General features: G+C 31.4%; 2 protein-coding genes across 2 annotated transcripts; one reads left to right on the plus strand and one right to left on the minus strand.

Annotated features, from left to right (window-relative positions):
• Positions 1-8150: 8150 nt before the first annotated feature.
• LOC109811719 (putative E3 ubiquitin-protein ligase LUL2) lies at positions 8151-12456 on the plus strand. Its single transcript, XM_020375536.3, has 3 exons — positions 8151-9039; positions 11083-11581; positions 12073-12456. The coding sequence occupies exons 1-3, from the start codon at positions 8603-8605 to the stop codon at positions 12205-12207; spliced, it is 1071 nt and encodes a 356-aa protein (XP_020231125.3). The 5' UTR covers positions 8151-8602; the 3' UTR covers positions 12208-12456.
• Positions 12457-14199: 1743 nt separating this feature from the next.
• LOC109789671 (uncharacterized) lies at positions 14200-16134 on the minus strand. The gene has a single exon (XM_020348695.3). The coding sequence runs from the start codon at positions 15849-15851 to the stop codon at positions 14424-14426; it is 1428 nt and encodes a 475-aa protein (XP_020204284.1). The 5' UTR covers positions 15852-16134; the 3' UTR covers positions 14200-14423.
• Between the last annotated feature and the right edge of the window lie 1306 nt (positions 16135-17440).

Genomic DNA, 17440 nt, shown 5'->3' on the forward strand with positions numbered 1-17440 from the left:
TAGTGCGGTGAAGAAGTGTCAATATATTAGTGTTGTTGATGTTTTATGTTGTGTGTGTGTGTTTGTGTTTTCTTAAACTCTAGTTTACCCTTGCATGTTTTTATGTGGTTTGGATTGGGATAATCATACGTGATATGGGAATAGAGTAGGGATAGTTTTAGATGCATTGTAATGGAGATCATCTGGAGGATGGTGGAGTGAAGACTTTTAGTTGTTATTGCTATGTAGTGCTATGTATAGGAGTTGTTTGATCGAAAACTTGGGTTTTATAGTTTACTTTTATCGGATCAATGTACTTACATTTTACATATTTATGTGGTTATTTTATCTTAATATGCAGGCGATATAGTACTTATTCTTGTATTTGTAAGTATATAACTCTAAGTTGGGAGTTGTGTTGTTACGAGTAGTTATACTATCTAGTATAGGGACCATGGTATATCGTTATATTCATGGTTATAAGGGAAAGCCACGACTCCCCAAAATTTTTCAAAATTTTATATTATATATACATGAGTGGTATTTTTATATGATAATAAGAAAAATAAATGTCATACATAGATGATAAATATTTAATGTTATGTGTGTAAGATATTATTAGGTGTTTTGAGACCATTATGGTCTTTATTATTTTCCATATGATATAATCAAATTTTAGTTATTATTTATTATAAATGTAAATTTTTTAATATGTATTATATAAAAGCTTGTTGAGGTCATAAATACTTGGTGATCCAAAATTATATAATAAGTTTCTATTGAACACTTAAAAAAGTCATGTAACACCTGAAATGATTATAAGCCAAGAAGAACATAATTATAATCATTTCACACACACACACACACACACATATATATATATATATATATATATATATATATATATATATATATATGTGAATTTTTCCTAAATTTTTAGAAACTTTTGGAAAAATGATCAAATACCTTTACTTATCTATTAATGCTAACTAGTATTAGTTTAGCCTTCAAACCTTGTAAAAGTACCAATCTCAATGCATTTTTAGATGAAATACACAAAATCATATTTTTCATAAATTTTTTTTTGGTATTTATTTAGTTAAAATGAAATTAATATGAATTTTTAACTATAAAATTTAAAAATAATTAGTAGAAATTAAAAAATTATTATAAAAATAATTTAAAACCATAAAACTTGATTTTTATATGTAAATAACTATTCGACAAAGTTTTAATAAAAATTGAAATCAATTGATATAAAAATAATAAATTGTGTACATAAAAAATTCTTGATCAATACCAGTACAAAGATAACAAGAAAAAGGTAGGGAAATTACTTTTCTACCCCTCCTTGCAGCACAAGTTCTTCTTTATCTTAAACATTAATTTAAATGCAAATTAAATAAATATGACATCACACACCTTAAAGGCTATTTTATCCTAATGCCTATAAATACCCAACCAACCTCCCTCTATTCTTCACACACAAAAGTTACAAAGAACCTCTCTCCCCCTCTTCCTCAAATTCTCCCTTATCTCTTTCTTTTACACTCCTAAAAAACACTATGATAACCTTCCAATATCCTTCACCTTACTACTAATCATCTCCTACTTCCAAAGTTTCATTTCAAGATACCAAAAAGTTTCTCCATCACTTTGCTACTTTTTTCCACTCACCCAAGTTAAGGAAGGAGTGAGGATTGATCTCTTGTGTACTCATTTTTTTTCTACTAATATCCATATATTGTATTATTATTGTTGCTGCTATTTTTGTTTCAGTATGAATTCTTGTATTTTGTTGTATTATGAAAATTATGAGAACCAATTTAGATGTTATTTTGTTAAATATTTCGGGGAAATATCCTAAATTAAGGGGAGACTCTACCAAGATTTTTCCATAATTTTTAAAGGTTATTTTATATTTTTCAAGAACAACTTTTACCCAAATATTCCCTAGTCCATAACTTTGTTGAACATAACTCAATAAAAAACTCAAAACTTTTGTTTTACTAATTCAAATGATCTGAAACTAGTCTTATTTGAAACTATACTAAATAGTTAATATAGTAAATGCATATAACCTAAGGAGTTCATTCTATATTTCTAGAACTCAAATGAAATATTATGAAGCCATTATCACTTTCGTTTTAAACCCTTTTTGAGTGATTCCCAAGCCTAAATTGAAGCCTTTTTAAGTCTAATTTCTAACAAGACTATTTTTGTATCATTTGGATTTGTAGAACGAGAGTTACAGAATTTTGATTCATTCGTGTTCAATCCGGATTAGGGTTGGTAGATTTCTAGGTAAAACTTCTTAGTTTTTAAGAAATATGAAACTAACCTTACAAATTATGAAAAAAAATTTGGCAGAGTTTTCCCTTAATTTAGAGTATTCCCAATAAAATTTAAAGCAAAATAACATTAAGAAGTTTTCCAACAAAATTCAGAACAACAATTGATTCATGTAGAACAAATAATCAGTTTTAACAATATATATATATATATATATATATATAAATGAAAATAAAGTAAAATAAGAGGATAAAAAGATCAATCCTCACTCTCCATACCTTGGGTGAGTGAAGGTGATGGGTAAGAGGAAGGAGAAGGTTTGAAGCTCATATATGGTGGTGGAAGAAGGAAGAAGATGATGAAGGTTGTTTGATGAAAAAAGGAATGTGGGTGATGATATTTTGTGTGTATTTTGGTTTTAGAGGAGAAAGAAAAAAATTGAGAGGAGGAAGAAAGACTCTCATAAGGTCAAGAGAATAAGTAGATGTGGGTTTGCGTGTGAAGAATGGAAGGAGGGGGTTGGTTGGGTATTTATACAAAAAAAAAAAAAAAAGAGATTGGGTGTTTGCTTCTGTCATAATTGGTTTTTAACTAAAATTAATTGGTACATGATAAGAATGAAAAGAACAAGGAGAGGGAAGCAAGCAAAAGGTAAAAAGGTAATTTTTCTCTTCTTCTTAATCTCTTTGTACAAAGACTTCTCTTAGAGTGATAAATGAATGTTTTTGTACACAATTCTTTTGTTTTAATATCAATCAATTTCAATTTTTATTAAAATTTTGTGGAATAGTTATTTAGACATAAAAATTAAGTTTTATGATTTAAAATTCATTTTTATAATAATTTTCAAATTTCCATTGATTATTTTAATATTTTAGAGTTAAAAATTCATATTAATTTCATTTTAGCTTAATAAGTACAAGGACTTCTCTTGGAGTGATAAATGATTGTTTTTGTACATAGTTTTTTTTTTTTAATATCAATAAATTTCAATTTTGTTTAGAATTTTGTGGAATAGTTATTTAGACATAAAAATTAAGTTTTATGATTTAAAATTCATTTTTATAATAATTTTCGAATTTCCATTGATTATTTTAATATTTTAGAGTTAAAAATTCATATTAATTCCATTTTAGCTTAATAAGTACTAAAATTTTTATGAAAATTTTATTTTTTGTATATTTTATCTAAAAATTAAATGACATTGGTTTTTAGAAGGTTTGAAGACAAAATTGATATTGATTAGCCTTAATAGACAAGTAAATATATTTTGGTCATTTTTCTTAGAAGTTTCTAGAAATTCAGAAGAAAAAAAACTAAAAAAATTGCATTTTAATATATATGACATGATTATAAGTTTAGAAGAACATTTATTGTCTTTTAAACCTTTTTTCTCATGTTATGTCTTATCATACATAGAAATAGGGGTAAAATTATCATTTTTATAATTGTTCGAGCTTTGACTCAAAATCATTATTAAAAATCACGATTAAGTAGAACTCAAATTTTAGATTCCAACAGTATGTATTAGAATTTTGAGATTCCATTTAGATTTTCTAGTATAAAATTTGGAAATAAAAGAAAAACATGTATTCTAAAAATTGGGATGTTACAATTTGACATCTAGTTTATTATTTTCCTAAGATAATATTGTATATTATTAAATAAATTAATATTTTATATAGTTATTGTTTCTTTTATAAATAAATATATTGTTATATATCCTTTCAAACTCAATAAAAATATCGATAATTATAGTTTTAATATTTACTTTCCACTAATTTATCTAATCTTAAATTTTACTATAATAATTGAATTCATGATTGTTGATTTATACTGATGTATCTATACCCTATACTATCATGTGAGAAATCCCCAAGAGTAAGGGTATGTTGTTCAAGACTGGTGCTCAAAGTGACAAAGGCAAGGAAATTCTTTAGAAAGGGATGTTTGCGAATATATCATAAGGAATATAATGATATGAGAGACATGTAACAACATGGTACCTTGCACTTGAAGTTACAACTTGGTAAAGTTGAGAGATGAAGGCAAGGGGTCTCACACTAGTGGGAATACCTTGGGGGTAAGGTGTCGGGTGGCTAAGAAAACTAAGGTCAAGGAAGCACCTTGTACTAGAATCTCTAGTTAACCAACTTGACAACCCCGACAATTGCTCTAGCATTCCAAGATTGGTGAGAAAGTATACGTCAAATTTGGACAAGGAAGTGTCCCATTGATATATTGAGATTCATTCGATGTATGAAATCGTAACATTTATGGGTCAAGATGTATGTACTTTCGATAACTTCCAAAATGAGGTAGTGTGGATCCATAATTTCTCGGTGTCAAGTAAGTACGACTAAAAAAAATTATAGTTCCCACCTATAGATTCATGTGTTTGATGGTAATTGTTCTTACCTTCATATTTAATGGAGTCAATGTCTAGTAAGTGTAACTAGAACTAATTATAGTTTTCTCCATAAATTCTTGTGTGTCTTAGGGTAAATATTGTTGCACATATATGATATTTCAAAACCATTTTTAAACAACAAATATCGTTACCCTCGATATATATAACTTGAGATTATTAAATCCTTTTTCCTTTGTTTCTCTTTCGTGCATGCACTTGATGAATATATGTGAAGATAATGACCAAACATAGTGATTGAATTGATCTAATAGTATGAGTATGGAGAATATTGTGAAGACCATCAAGAAGATATGATGCATAAAGACTATTTACACTTATACTTATGTTTGGGGTAAGATATGATTTTTGTAATGCTCTAATTAGGTTTTATGATGTATGAGTGGGAATAGCTAATACGTATTTTTACATTATATATTTTTTTAATTAAAAATCATATTTATATCTAAGAAGATTATGATTCTTTATATTTTATGATAAATATTAATAAACTTGAAAAATTTACCCTTATTTTTATAACAAATAAGTGAATAGTTAATAAGAGGTTGTGTTTGATGTAATAGGATGTTACATCATCAGGTTAAATTTGTAATTTTTTTGTTAACCAATTATAATTAAATTGAGTAATAGGGTAAAAGGTTTGTTATCCAATGAATCAGAACCAACTTGACCTATAATAAATTATAAAATAAAATTAAAAATATTATACACAATATAACACACACATGATTCACTCCTCTGCATTATTGACTCACTTAATTTGAATTGAGTGAGATTCACTTAACTTAAAAAAAAGAAAAAGAAAAAAAAGTTCACAAGTGGACGAGACCCGACCCATTTAGTGAGTTGAAGTAGGCAAGTAGCAAAGGATAAGGCACTTGCGATAAATTTTTGTTTTAAAAAAAAACTTGCAATGATTTTCTGCTTAGCTACAGAGCGCAGCTGGTTGTCTCTTATAACAGATTTATGTTTGTAGTGGAGTACACGTGTACGGCACTGCCCCTAATCCACTATTTCATATTTCTTAATAAACAAACAAAAAGCACCCAATAAAGGACACCACTATCTGATTTACAATATCTTTTACCACTAATTTTAACTAAATATAATTAAAATGCTTAAACACAGCAATGTTTTCTGTTTAATCAGGACTATCATTATTTGTGGTGGTAATTAAAATTACTACAATTTTGTATGTTACTCAAATATATAAGTACGTATATAGTAGTTAGAAATCATATTCGGAAAGTGATACTGGAATAAGTTCAGAGATTATTTAAATAAAAACAGCTTATGAGACGTTCATTGAGGTTTGTAAATTTACAAAAATGTTGCATCAAAATTTGAACGTTACGCTATGCCCTTATTTATAATAATATTTTTGACTTGTGCAGACATGTGTGCGTGATGTACGTGTTATGGGGAAACAAAAGTGGAGAGCTATCTGCATCATGATGAAATGAATATAAAGAAGTTTGGTGTTATATTCCAAAGTCGAAACTATAATGAATTTATTCATAATATTTTAATCAAACAAGTTTAATTTGGAATTTATCCATTTTAATCAAAGACGTTCGTATGTTGAGTAATTTAATTTTTTAATTTGTTATATCGGGTTGATCTGAAAGTTAGATAAAGACACAGTTAACGTAGTTATTCTCTTAGGCTCTTTTATTTTAGTATCATAATAAAAACGGGTATAGCAAACACGAAATGGAACATGTATTGTGTTCTGTTATTATTATGTCTTTGTTACGTAATATTGTCCGAAAGTTAGCAGCATTAGGTTCGTTGATTGGAGGGGAGGGATAGCAAATGATTCTACACCATTGAAACTTGTTTTCCTTGTCATTTCTCATAACTTGATTTCCACTTTCTGCTGAATTCCTCTAAGTCTCAAATGATTCTACACCTAATAGGTGCATGATAAAGTTAAACATCCAAATGACCAAGAATTATTAAAATTAGAGATGAAATCCACACAAATATTCTTTTATATTAAAAATTAAATTCATCAATAAATATCAATTTCAATGATTTCATTAAAATTCCTTTTTTTATTTTATATAAGACTTAAATTCAATTTATTGATAGTATTAACTATGTTTTAGTTTCTCTGCATAGAACAATCTTTTATTTTTAATTTCTGAAGAATATTTTTTATTTCATATTTATTTCTTAAAATATAGGTTAAATCATACATTTAAGCTCTATTTTTATTAATATGTAATTTTATTTTCTTTATTTTAAAATAAAGATATTTAATTTCTTTAATTTTAAAAATATAAAATCTTGGTTTCCTATTAAATTGATATTTATTAATTGTTAAATTTTAATATTTATTAATACTTAAATAATATAATATTTAGTAACATGATATTTTAAAATAAAAAAATTAAAAAAACTCACATAAATTTTTTATTAATTAAATAAATATTAATTACTCGAAAAAAATAGATACAAACATAAATTTTTTGTTATTATTATTATTATTATTCTTATATGTTACATCAATTAATATAACATCACTTAAATAATGACAAATCATTAAAAAAAAATGTCAAAATTTAACGATGAAACTAATATTAAATTGATGGTAAAATTAAAATTTTATATTTAAAATATAAAAAAAATTAAATATCTTTATTTTAAAAAGACTAAAATTACAGATTAACAAATAGAAAAGCTAAAAATATAATTTAATATAAAATATATTAGATGTAATTTTAATCTTTCATAAAATATATTTTTAATCATATTATTAATATGAGATATTTACTAATAACGAAAAATTTAAGCGATGAATGATCTTCCTTTCTAACCATGTTATTTAGACTCACGAGTTTAATATTACTTGAATTAATAATGTAAATTTTTTATCCTTTTATTTTAAAAAAAATAATAATAACTACTTGCATTAGATATTTTTATAAATAAAATCAATTTTTAAATATTAAAAACAAATATCATCATATTTATAGATATTATATTGAATCTTTTGATAAACATATACTCTGAAATTATATACAAGCAATTTTTTAAGTTAAATAAATTTTAACTAACTTAATTTTATATAATATTATTAATTGAAAAGATAATAAATAAAAATATTATTTACAATCAATGTAATTAAGGTTATTTCAATAAAATAATATATATTTTATACGAAACTCTGAAAATTAAATATATTTAATTTTCTTTCTTAATTCGAAAGAAAGTTAAATAACTAAGTATTTTAATCGAGAATAGTTATTTGGGTGTTGATGTGGTCCCATGGAAACTCGAAATTTGGGAAAACCTTGCCTATGATGATTTAATTAGGCCTAAAATGAGCAGCGTGTCAAAAATGGCAGTGCGATTCTGGTATCTGGAACATGATTTCTGTTAAAGGTAAAATAATGAATTCCCACATCTATAAAAAAAAAAATTCTCAAAACTCCTACACCATACACCCTTCCATTACATACAAGAAAAATGACAAATCAAACTAAAGCAGAAAAAAAATTAAAGTAACCTTCACATCCCATCCCTCATCAATGCTCTTCCTCTCTCTGCCTCTGGTGCACCTTTACGCAATCCCATTATACCCTCCATCACCCCCTTCTTCTTAATAAACCCTCTTCTCTTCATTTTCATATATTCTCCATTATTATATTCTATCTTCCCTTTTTTTTTTTTTAATTTATTATTTATAGTTTTTGCCCATTCATTCACCCCGGTTTTCTCTGTCACTATCTCATAACACTCTTTCAACCCCTTCTGCACAACCCCACTTTTCTTCTTCCTAAAGCTTCCAAGTTTCGATTTTTCCCAAAAATATCGACACCCCACAAAAAATAATACGAGAATTACTACGCCACCTTTTCTGGGTTACATTCGTAATTTTCGTTTCTCCACTTTTCTATGGGTAACATTGGAAGCAGCGGCTCCAACAGCCGTCGGAGACACGGCGGCGGCGGCGGAAGCGGGAGGCGGATTCACCCGCCGCCTCCGCCTCAGCCGGTGATTCCGCCGCCGGAGGTCACGGCGAACAGATTCGTCTATCCTCCCGCCGCCACACCGTATCACAACTACCCCGGCTACTATCCGCCGCCGACAACCATGCCAGCGCCGTTGCCGGCACCGTACGACCACCACCACCGTCAGGCGGTGGAGCCGATTTGGGGGCGGTACCCGCCGGCGCCGGCACCGGCACCGGCGCCCTACGTGGAACACCAGAAGGCGGTTACCATAAAGAACGATGTCAACATTAAGAAGGAGACGCTTAGGATTGAGCCTGATGAAGAGAATCCTGGCCGTTTCCTCGTGTCGTTTACGTTTGATGCCACCGTTTCGGGGAGGTAACGTTGTTTGTTTTCCTTTGTTTAATTAATGATGATGTAATAAGAAAATTATGTCTTGTGGTTGTTGATTGATTGTGTCGTGTGAGTGCTAATTATGGTGAGTGCATGCAGGATTTACTTGCTTTGCTCAATTTGCTTATTTAGATTCTCATAAGTAAAGGGGCATAACATTTTCATTCTACTCTAGCTAGCTTAGCAAGGTGTTAAGGAGGTGCATAAATTACGGGGGTGTGCAAAACTACAAATAAGGAATATTCTGCAAATGAGAAGTATACGTAGAAACAGGTGTATATGTGCAGTAAGTTGATGCTTTAGAGTTTAGATAGTTCATTGGCTTACCGGTGGCAGAGTAGCTATAGTTTTTGTTCTGTGTGCGTTTTGTGATTTACTGAATAAGCACATCTATTTCTTGCTAGGGTTCAATTTCCTTTGACAATCTGGGGAGCCTGATTGGAAAGCATAATCGAATGCTGCTAAAGATTGCCAGCATGGCAAATTATCTTCATTTGTCATTGATAATCAACATTGCTTATAAACAATTGTTCATTTTTTTCCCCGTTTGATATATTCTGGATTTTGGTCCGATGAAACACTAGACAGTATGAATGTATGACCCCAAGTTTGCATCTATTTGGGAATGTCTTATTGAGTTTTTCAAGATTTCCTTTTTATCCTATTCGTTTTTTAGGGAGGTGAAGAGACCACTTATTCCGTTTTGCATGGGGTGTTACCTTTTAGCAATCAAAAGTGAAGTTGCTCAGTATACATTAATGGCATGTGAGGTAGTTAGTTCTGCACACATTAGTCAGTTTGGAAGCTGATGTTATTTGTGCCTGAAGAATGGCTTAAAGATCATTTTGTTTCCTGATATACTTGTGCTAATAGCTGTTCTTACTGCCAAATCACCATTCTTGGAGTGACTTTTCTGTGTCAGTTGTAGTTTTATTTGCAGTAGCTGTTTAACTAGGAATGGAAGGAGGCTGTTTGAGGTTTTTTGAGGTTGCTATTTCAATTAAATTGTTGGATATTGTGGTCCCTTCTGTTTATTTAGTTATTTATTTATTTTATCGTGTGATTGTGGGGGTTGGTTAAATTACTAGCAATATGACATTTAATTTTGAAGAACCTCCCATGTCCACATATATTATCCAAAGTAATTTTCTGCATCATCACTAGTTATTCTCCTTTGCCACTTGACCCTCTTGTTTAGGAAAGCAAAAGTCAACATCTTTTAAGTAGAATTAATCTATATTATCTACTCTGAATTTAGAGGTAACCAACCTTATATGCTCTTAATATCATTTTTAGTTGCAATTTTGGGATATAGAATAGTTACAAGTTTCAATTGGAATATGGTGATATTTCTGCCAGCATCATGGTCAATTTAGTAGCAATTAAAAAAATAAAATGATTTCTATAGCAAGATACATGGATACAATTCCTGCTTTTTCACTACCAAGGATCTGAATGGTTGGTTCAATGCATGCTATACTTGAGCAATTTCAATTTTGCCAAAGCTGCATAACAAAATGACATTTTGAGCACATTTGAAGGCAATAAATTACTGAGTATTATAAGTACTTATTGCCTTCCTATATTAAGGATCATTTTGTAAGCAGTGCCACTACACGAGTTGTGGTTGACTCAGTGTAGTCAAGGTGCACCGAAGGCACTGTGGCAAGGCATTATAAATTGTCAAATTTTTTTTACTATTTTCTTTCCAATATTAATGCCTATCTTTAGTCATTGTGTCAGACATGTGCCTTTTGATGTTTCTTGCCTCAAGGCAATAATACCCACTACACTAGCACCTTAAAAGGGTGCCTTTCACCTTCAACTACCTTTGGTTGACTTAATGCATGTCCAGTTAGAATATACATTCAATACTTGGAGCTGTTAAAGGTTAAACTGCCAATATTGTGTGCGAGCTGAGTTGTCATAATTTCGTGATAAAGACTGAGTATGGCTATAGTGTATTGTAAGATAGTTCTTTTATTTGTTTCATCTAAAGGTTTTTATTTCCTTTTATCTCCACAACAGCATCACCATATTTTTCTTTGCAAAAGAAGGGGAAGGTTGCACCCTAATCCCAATGAAGGAAAATGTTCTTCCACCCGTGACTGTAAATTTCCAGCAAGGTCTTGGCCAGAAGTTTAAACAGCCAGCTGGAACTGGTATTGATTTTTCAATACTTGAGGAGTCTGAGTTATTGAAAGCGGGGGACATGGATGTCTATCCTGTTGCCATTAAAGCTGATGCATCCTCTGGTGATCATGATGGATCAAATGAAACTCCAACATCTGGCAACAACACAAACTCTCAGATAACTCAAGCAGTGTTCGAGAAGGAGAAAGGAGAATTCCAGGTGAAGGTTGTTAAGCAGATCTTATGGGTAAATGGAATGAGGTATGAACTACAGGAGATATATGGTATTGGAAATTCTGTGGAAAGTGACTTGGATGGGAATGACCCTGGAAAAGAGTGCGTTATTTGCTTGTCAGAGCCTCGAGACACAACTGTCCTTCCATGTCGCCACATGGTATTTCCTGTTTTCCATTTTTCTTAAATTATTTTATTTTTTATTGGTTGACTGAATGATGCTCTGATGGTAGTCATCGATACTGAGTATTAATTTACCATAATGTGCTAAATCAGTATTTCATCAACAATCAGAATTTTGTGTTGTCATTACTTTCTATTTCATGTGTTTGGTTCAACCTAATTGGAGGAACAATCACTTATTTTTGTCAGCTTCATGAAATGCTTCTAAAACTTACGTGATTATTTCCTCTCTAGTGCATAACTTACTTTGTTGTTAAGAAATTCTTTGGAGACAAGCTTAAAAGGACTTTTGAAAGCTTCTTTAATGAAAATAAAGTTTTCTTTTTTCTCCCATAGAAAAGCTCTCAAAAGTATTTATAATTTGTACTCAATCAGGTTCTAACCAGTTATCAGTCTTGGCAAACTGATTATTATTTTTGGTCAACTTACTGTTGATATGCTTTTGCTGGATTCCGTTCCGTTTTGTAGTGTATGTGTAGTGGATGTGCAAAGGTTTTGAGGTTCCAGACAAATAGATGTCCAATCTGCAGACAACCAGTGGAGAGGCTTTTGGAGATCAAAGTTGGGCCTGAGCCAGAGCCTGAGCCTCAGCCCGAGGAGTGAAGATACAATGTTAGTGACACAAGCTTCCTGTACAGTCCAACTGTTATAGTTAATATTTTTCACTTACTTGCTCAGGTTTTCCTAATAATCCCAAAAAATAGAAATTCGAATTTGTGTATGACATTATGTTTGACATGTACAACAGGCTGGCATTGCACCTGACTTGTATTATTGTGTAAGCCAATGCCTCCGCCATGCTTGTTTGGTTTTTACTTCTAATTTCTAAGTGGCTTTCCCTTCTGAACATAATTGGATGTGTTTTTCACCTTCTCTTCGGATTACATCTTTTATATTTTTGTCTATAGTGCACGCAACTTCATCTAGCTTTAGATCGATTGCAGAAAATTTGTTGTAGTTCTCAACTCAGCAACTTGACTAAGGACCTATTTGGATAAATTCTTTTAGAAGCTTTTTTAGAAGAAAAAATTAGAAGAAAAATCGTAATAAATTTTTTTCAAAAGCTAAAATTAGTTTATCTATAAGTTAAAAATAAGATTTTAGAGAAGTTAATAGAATTTTTTTTTATAGATTAGTTTGTACGCAAGTTAATTTTGATATTAGTTTATGAAAAAATTGATATTATTTTATTAGATGTATTTTTGAAAAAACTTATCTGCACAGAATGATACTAAATGCATTTATCAATTAATGTTAATTTGATCTTTCTTGCATATCCCAAAAAGAAAAAACGTTCTACGGAATCAACATGTATGATTTGATAAGATCAAGTAGTTGAGTTGCTGTATTTTGAATACGGCTTTTGTTCATGGACCATTGGGCCAATAGATGAAGGGTGGTGGTTCATTCCAGTTTCCACGAGGACGAGGAAATATAGGTTTAGGTTGCCTTGCTCATTTATCTAGCCTTGTTTTCAGGTTGGCACAATATTGGAAAGTTTATTCAACTTTCTCAATCAGCTTCTTGTTTTCTGGTGGGAGTTTTCTAATTTCGATCAAAGGTTGAGCCTTTCTTTTTTGTCAGTACTTTAGTTAGGAATTAAATGATTACTGAATAGCTTTGATTTTTACAAACTCACCATCCACCTCATACTTTTATGCAAATATTGGATAATACGTCTGTACACCAATTTTTTAAGGTCTCTAAAAAGGATTTAGGAGAGTAAGTTTGCATATGTTCCGTTAACAATTGGTTAAGCAATCTTTAAATTACTTCCCGTGCGTTGTTCTTTGTCCTGAACCCCAATAATTGATCTTCAAAGCTCGCAGAGGATCTACGGATCTTCAAAGAAAATTACTCTCCGATGTACGACCCGACAATAAGCATATGCACATCACATGTTAGATGGTTAATTTATTTGTTCCTGCAACCTTTTGTTACTGATCTTATTTGTTAAATATATAAAAATAATTCTATCTACAACGGTTTTAAGACATTAATTTTTTTTAATAGCAAATCTTGAAGAGAATTTAGAGTATGTTTAGATAAATCTATCTAAAAATACGTCTAAAACAGAGTTTCGGTTAAAACTCATTTAAACAGAGTTACAATAACATTTTAAAGAAAGTAATACAAGATAATTTCTACAAAATCTTCTCTTTTGTACAAACTAATTTTAATGTATAGAAAAATTTATTTTTTTCTTTTATATTTTTGTTACATTTCATTTGGCTGGAAAAGTTTATTAAAACAAGAATGTTGCTAAATCTTCCCAAAATTACAATCGAAATATCCCCCGAATGCATAATATGATTTTTATTATATTTAAATTGTTAATTAATACACTGTGTCGAAAAATGTATTTCAAAATAATGCTTTCGGAGGATACGTCATTTTCGTTAAAACAAACCCTTAATACTACTTTGTTACATTCCGATCAGCTAGACACAGAATTAAATTACGAGAATGTTTACAACTTCTGATGGATCAAGTATGACAACGATTCAAGTTCCAATAATGAAATTGGTTTCTTCATCTGAAATTCGAAGTCATTGTTCAATTCCAAACAATTTTAACTTGTCCCTAGAAGATTATTAAAAAGAAAAACCAAGCAGCACACAGTGATTTTATTTGCAGAGGAGAATGACTAAGGGAGCTTATTTATAAAGCATTTGGATGTTCATAGTCATATCCTTAGCATTACCTCGCTACTTCCTTGAAAGACAACAAAAAGTCAAAAACACCACCGCTAGATAGTTGTTCTGTAATCCAATACATGAAATGAAACACACAAAACAGATACAATTTGTCTCACACAATCACTGTACATATGACACTTGAGACCCTTGATGCAATTTGGCATCCCACCATTGATGAACATAAACACCATTGCTTCTGAGACCCTTGTAAATATCCATGCAGCTTTCCCTTCTTCTACTGCTCATAGTTTCACTTTCACCACTCTCTGAGCAGCTAAGAAACAACTCATCAACAGAGCATATTGCTCCACTCTCAAATATATCCACCAGGAACTTCATTTCAACTTCCCCTGCATTCATCTTGAGAACCACAAAATCCGCATACTGCACAGTTTCCTTGAACCACACAAGGAAATTAAACTCCTCCTCTCCCAAAAACGAATCCACATCTCCATCCACACCACTCTTTGCTGCAACATTCCCAGCCAACCCCGGATGATACACAAAAGTAACACGCGGTCGTTTCACATGGGACAACAACAGAGAAGCATCGTAGTGAACAAAAAACACACTGAAAGCTTTAAGATCAATGGGATAAGAGGGTGGGAACCAATCAGTCACATTTGCATTCACCAACCCACTCACCCCAATATCAATATACACCAACCTCTTCCTCCTAGAAACGTCCACAAACGTAGGCAAATAAGAGACACTTTTCTCATACTTTCCATCTTGTCTATCTCTGTCCTCCACCAGAGGCTCCATCATCTCCACCAACGGCTTGGTGAATGCAACCTTAGCAGTAGCACAATCTTCGGGAAGAAAATGGTTATAAAAAAAGGACATTTTCTTGAAAACCACGAGCTTAAGCTCGCTGACATAACCAACATGCACCACACTAGAAGATCTTAAAAACGAAGACACGGAGGATGAATTGGAACCCACAAGCAAGGCCCCGATTCCACTAGGCTTAAGGATGCGCTCAACTTCGAGCACAAGCAACGCAGGGACAGAAACCTTGTCGACATCCATGGAGAACACGAAGTCAAAGGAAGAGGCTTTGTAGTCAAACTTGCAGGCGATGTTCTTATTGTTGAGGGAGAAAAAGGGGTGCTTGTGGAGGCCAACGACACGTGAGAATCCCAAGCGTTGCATTGCGGAGACAATGGTGGGTGAGGCTTCTCCGACGCAGAGAGAGTTGGCGGCGCCGTCCAAGAGTCGTTTACCCATCAAGGCGGCGATGACGGCGGAAGCTAAACCGGTGTCGTTTCTGCAGTTCATGGAGTCGAAGGAGCCCCAGAAGGTGTTGAGGATGCGGCTCTGGAACAAGTAGGAACCGGCGGTCAAAGTGGCGTTTTGGGAGAGAGAATCTGAGTCGTTGATGCAGTCAACGTAGGTCTTGGGAGCCAGAGATTCGAAATCAACGGTGGGGAGGAAGCGGAGCAGGGAAACGAGGGAAACGGCGGAGGCCAGGAATATTGCGCGGAAGAACACGCGCCGAGCGAGGGAGCCGCTGAGCGCGTGGAATTTGGAGGCCTTGGAATCCATGGAATAATTTCCTTGTTAGTTTGAGAGAGTGGGTTGTGTGAGAGAGTGGTTGTGACTTTGAGCATGGCCCCTACTCCTAGTCATGTTGTGACACATGAGAGGTTACACGTAGTAATGAGTTAAGGAGGTTTTTGCTTCTGCCGAAGAAGATGATGATGGGTATTGGCGTATTGGGTAGGACACAACGATCGCACTCACACACTTTTCCCAAGTGCAGTGGGATGGGATCTTCTTCTTCTCTCATGTTATGTTTCCATCCTATGTTTACGTGGCATAACATTTGAGACTATACAATAGAATCAACTTAGATTAGAGCTTATTTATATATGATAAAATCATATTTTTATTTTAGATATGCATTCACAAACCATTATTTTCGATTATAAATATTTTGTATAGATACATGAATAAAAAGATGTTCTATAAACATATAAATAGAGGTTATATTACCTTATTGTGTATATATATATAAAAAAATTTGTCGGATAGAAACTCATTTTGATAGTTCTTACATATAGAGATGAACTAGTCATTCTAGATTTCTAATTGTCTGCTGGAAAATATTTTTATTCTCATTCAAACAAATAAATTTTTGTCTCGAATAATATGATAGATTAAAAAAATATATAAATATTTAACTTTTTTCTTGCCATTATCTTTTAGGTCAATAATCATTTATATTAATCTTCATAAATCAGAAATTCATTTAAGAAACTAAATTTTTGTGATAGATATTTTTCTATAAATACTAATTTGGAGAGTGCTTAAGAAGCATGACACCTGTTAACTATATTATGTCCGGTTGGTAATTATTTTAAATTTTAATGTATTTGATATTGACTGACAAAAAATAATAAAGATTCCCATTTTTTTTTTTATCTTTTTAATTTTTTAAGAGATCATGTTTTATCCTTTAACTTCTGCTTTAAGATACATTAACATTTTTTTTGTTTTAATAATGAAAAGGATTCTTAAAAGATGCGGCTCAAATATTCTTTAGGATATTTAATTTTAAAAAGCATATAATTATTCTAATTTTAAGAGATTACTTAAAGTTTGTTGTCATAAAAGAATCAAGCTCTTTGATCCATGAGAAATGTCGACGCGTGCCTAGGTTGGTCCGATACCAATGTTTTAAGTCTGTTTTCAAAGTAAACATTGTTTGGTTTTTTCAAACACAAATGATTCTATCCGATATAGTGGTCCTATCAGTAACATCACATTATTTGGCCCGGCGCACACACACACTAATTAATCTTGATTTCATATTTTATAAAAAAAAATGCACTATATACCATTACATGATGAAAAATTTATGTTTGAAAAACTAATTTTTTAATGATCTAATTATATACAGCACCTTACTTCATAATTAACACCATACGCAATAAATGAAATAAGAAAATTTGAAAAGTATGTTGATGGGGAGAAATGCAAGGACACCCTGTACTCTTATGTATTGGAAACTTTACAGGATTTAAGAAAGGGATAAAAAGGACCACTACACCTGATGCAATATGCTTTTCAAGGATCTTTATTCTAAACTCAAAGGCTTATATTGAAAAATTGACCACTGGACTAATTTAATG

The sequence above is a fragment of the Cajanus cajan genome, chromosome 7 (genome assembly GCF_000230855.2).
Source record: "Cajanus cajan strain Asha chromosome 7, NIPB_CcT2T_4, whole genome shotgun sequence".
NCBI lineage: Eukaryota > Viridiplantae > Streptophyta > Magnoliopsida > Fabales > Fabaceae > Cajanus > Cajanus cajan.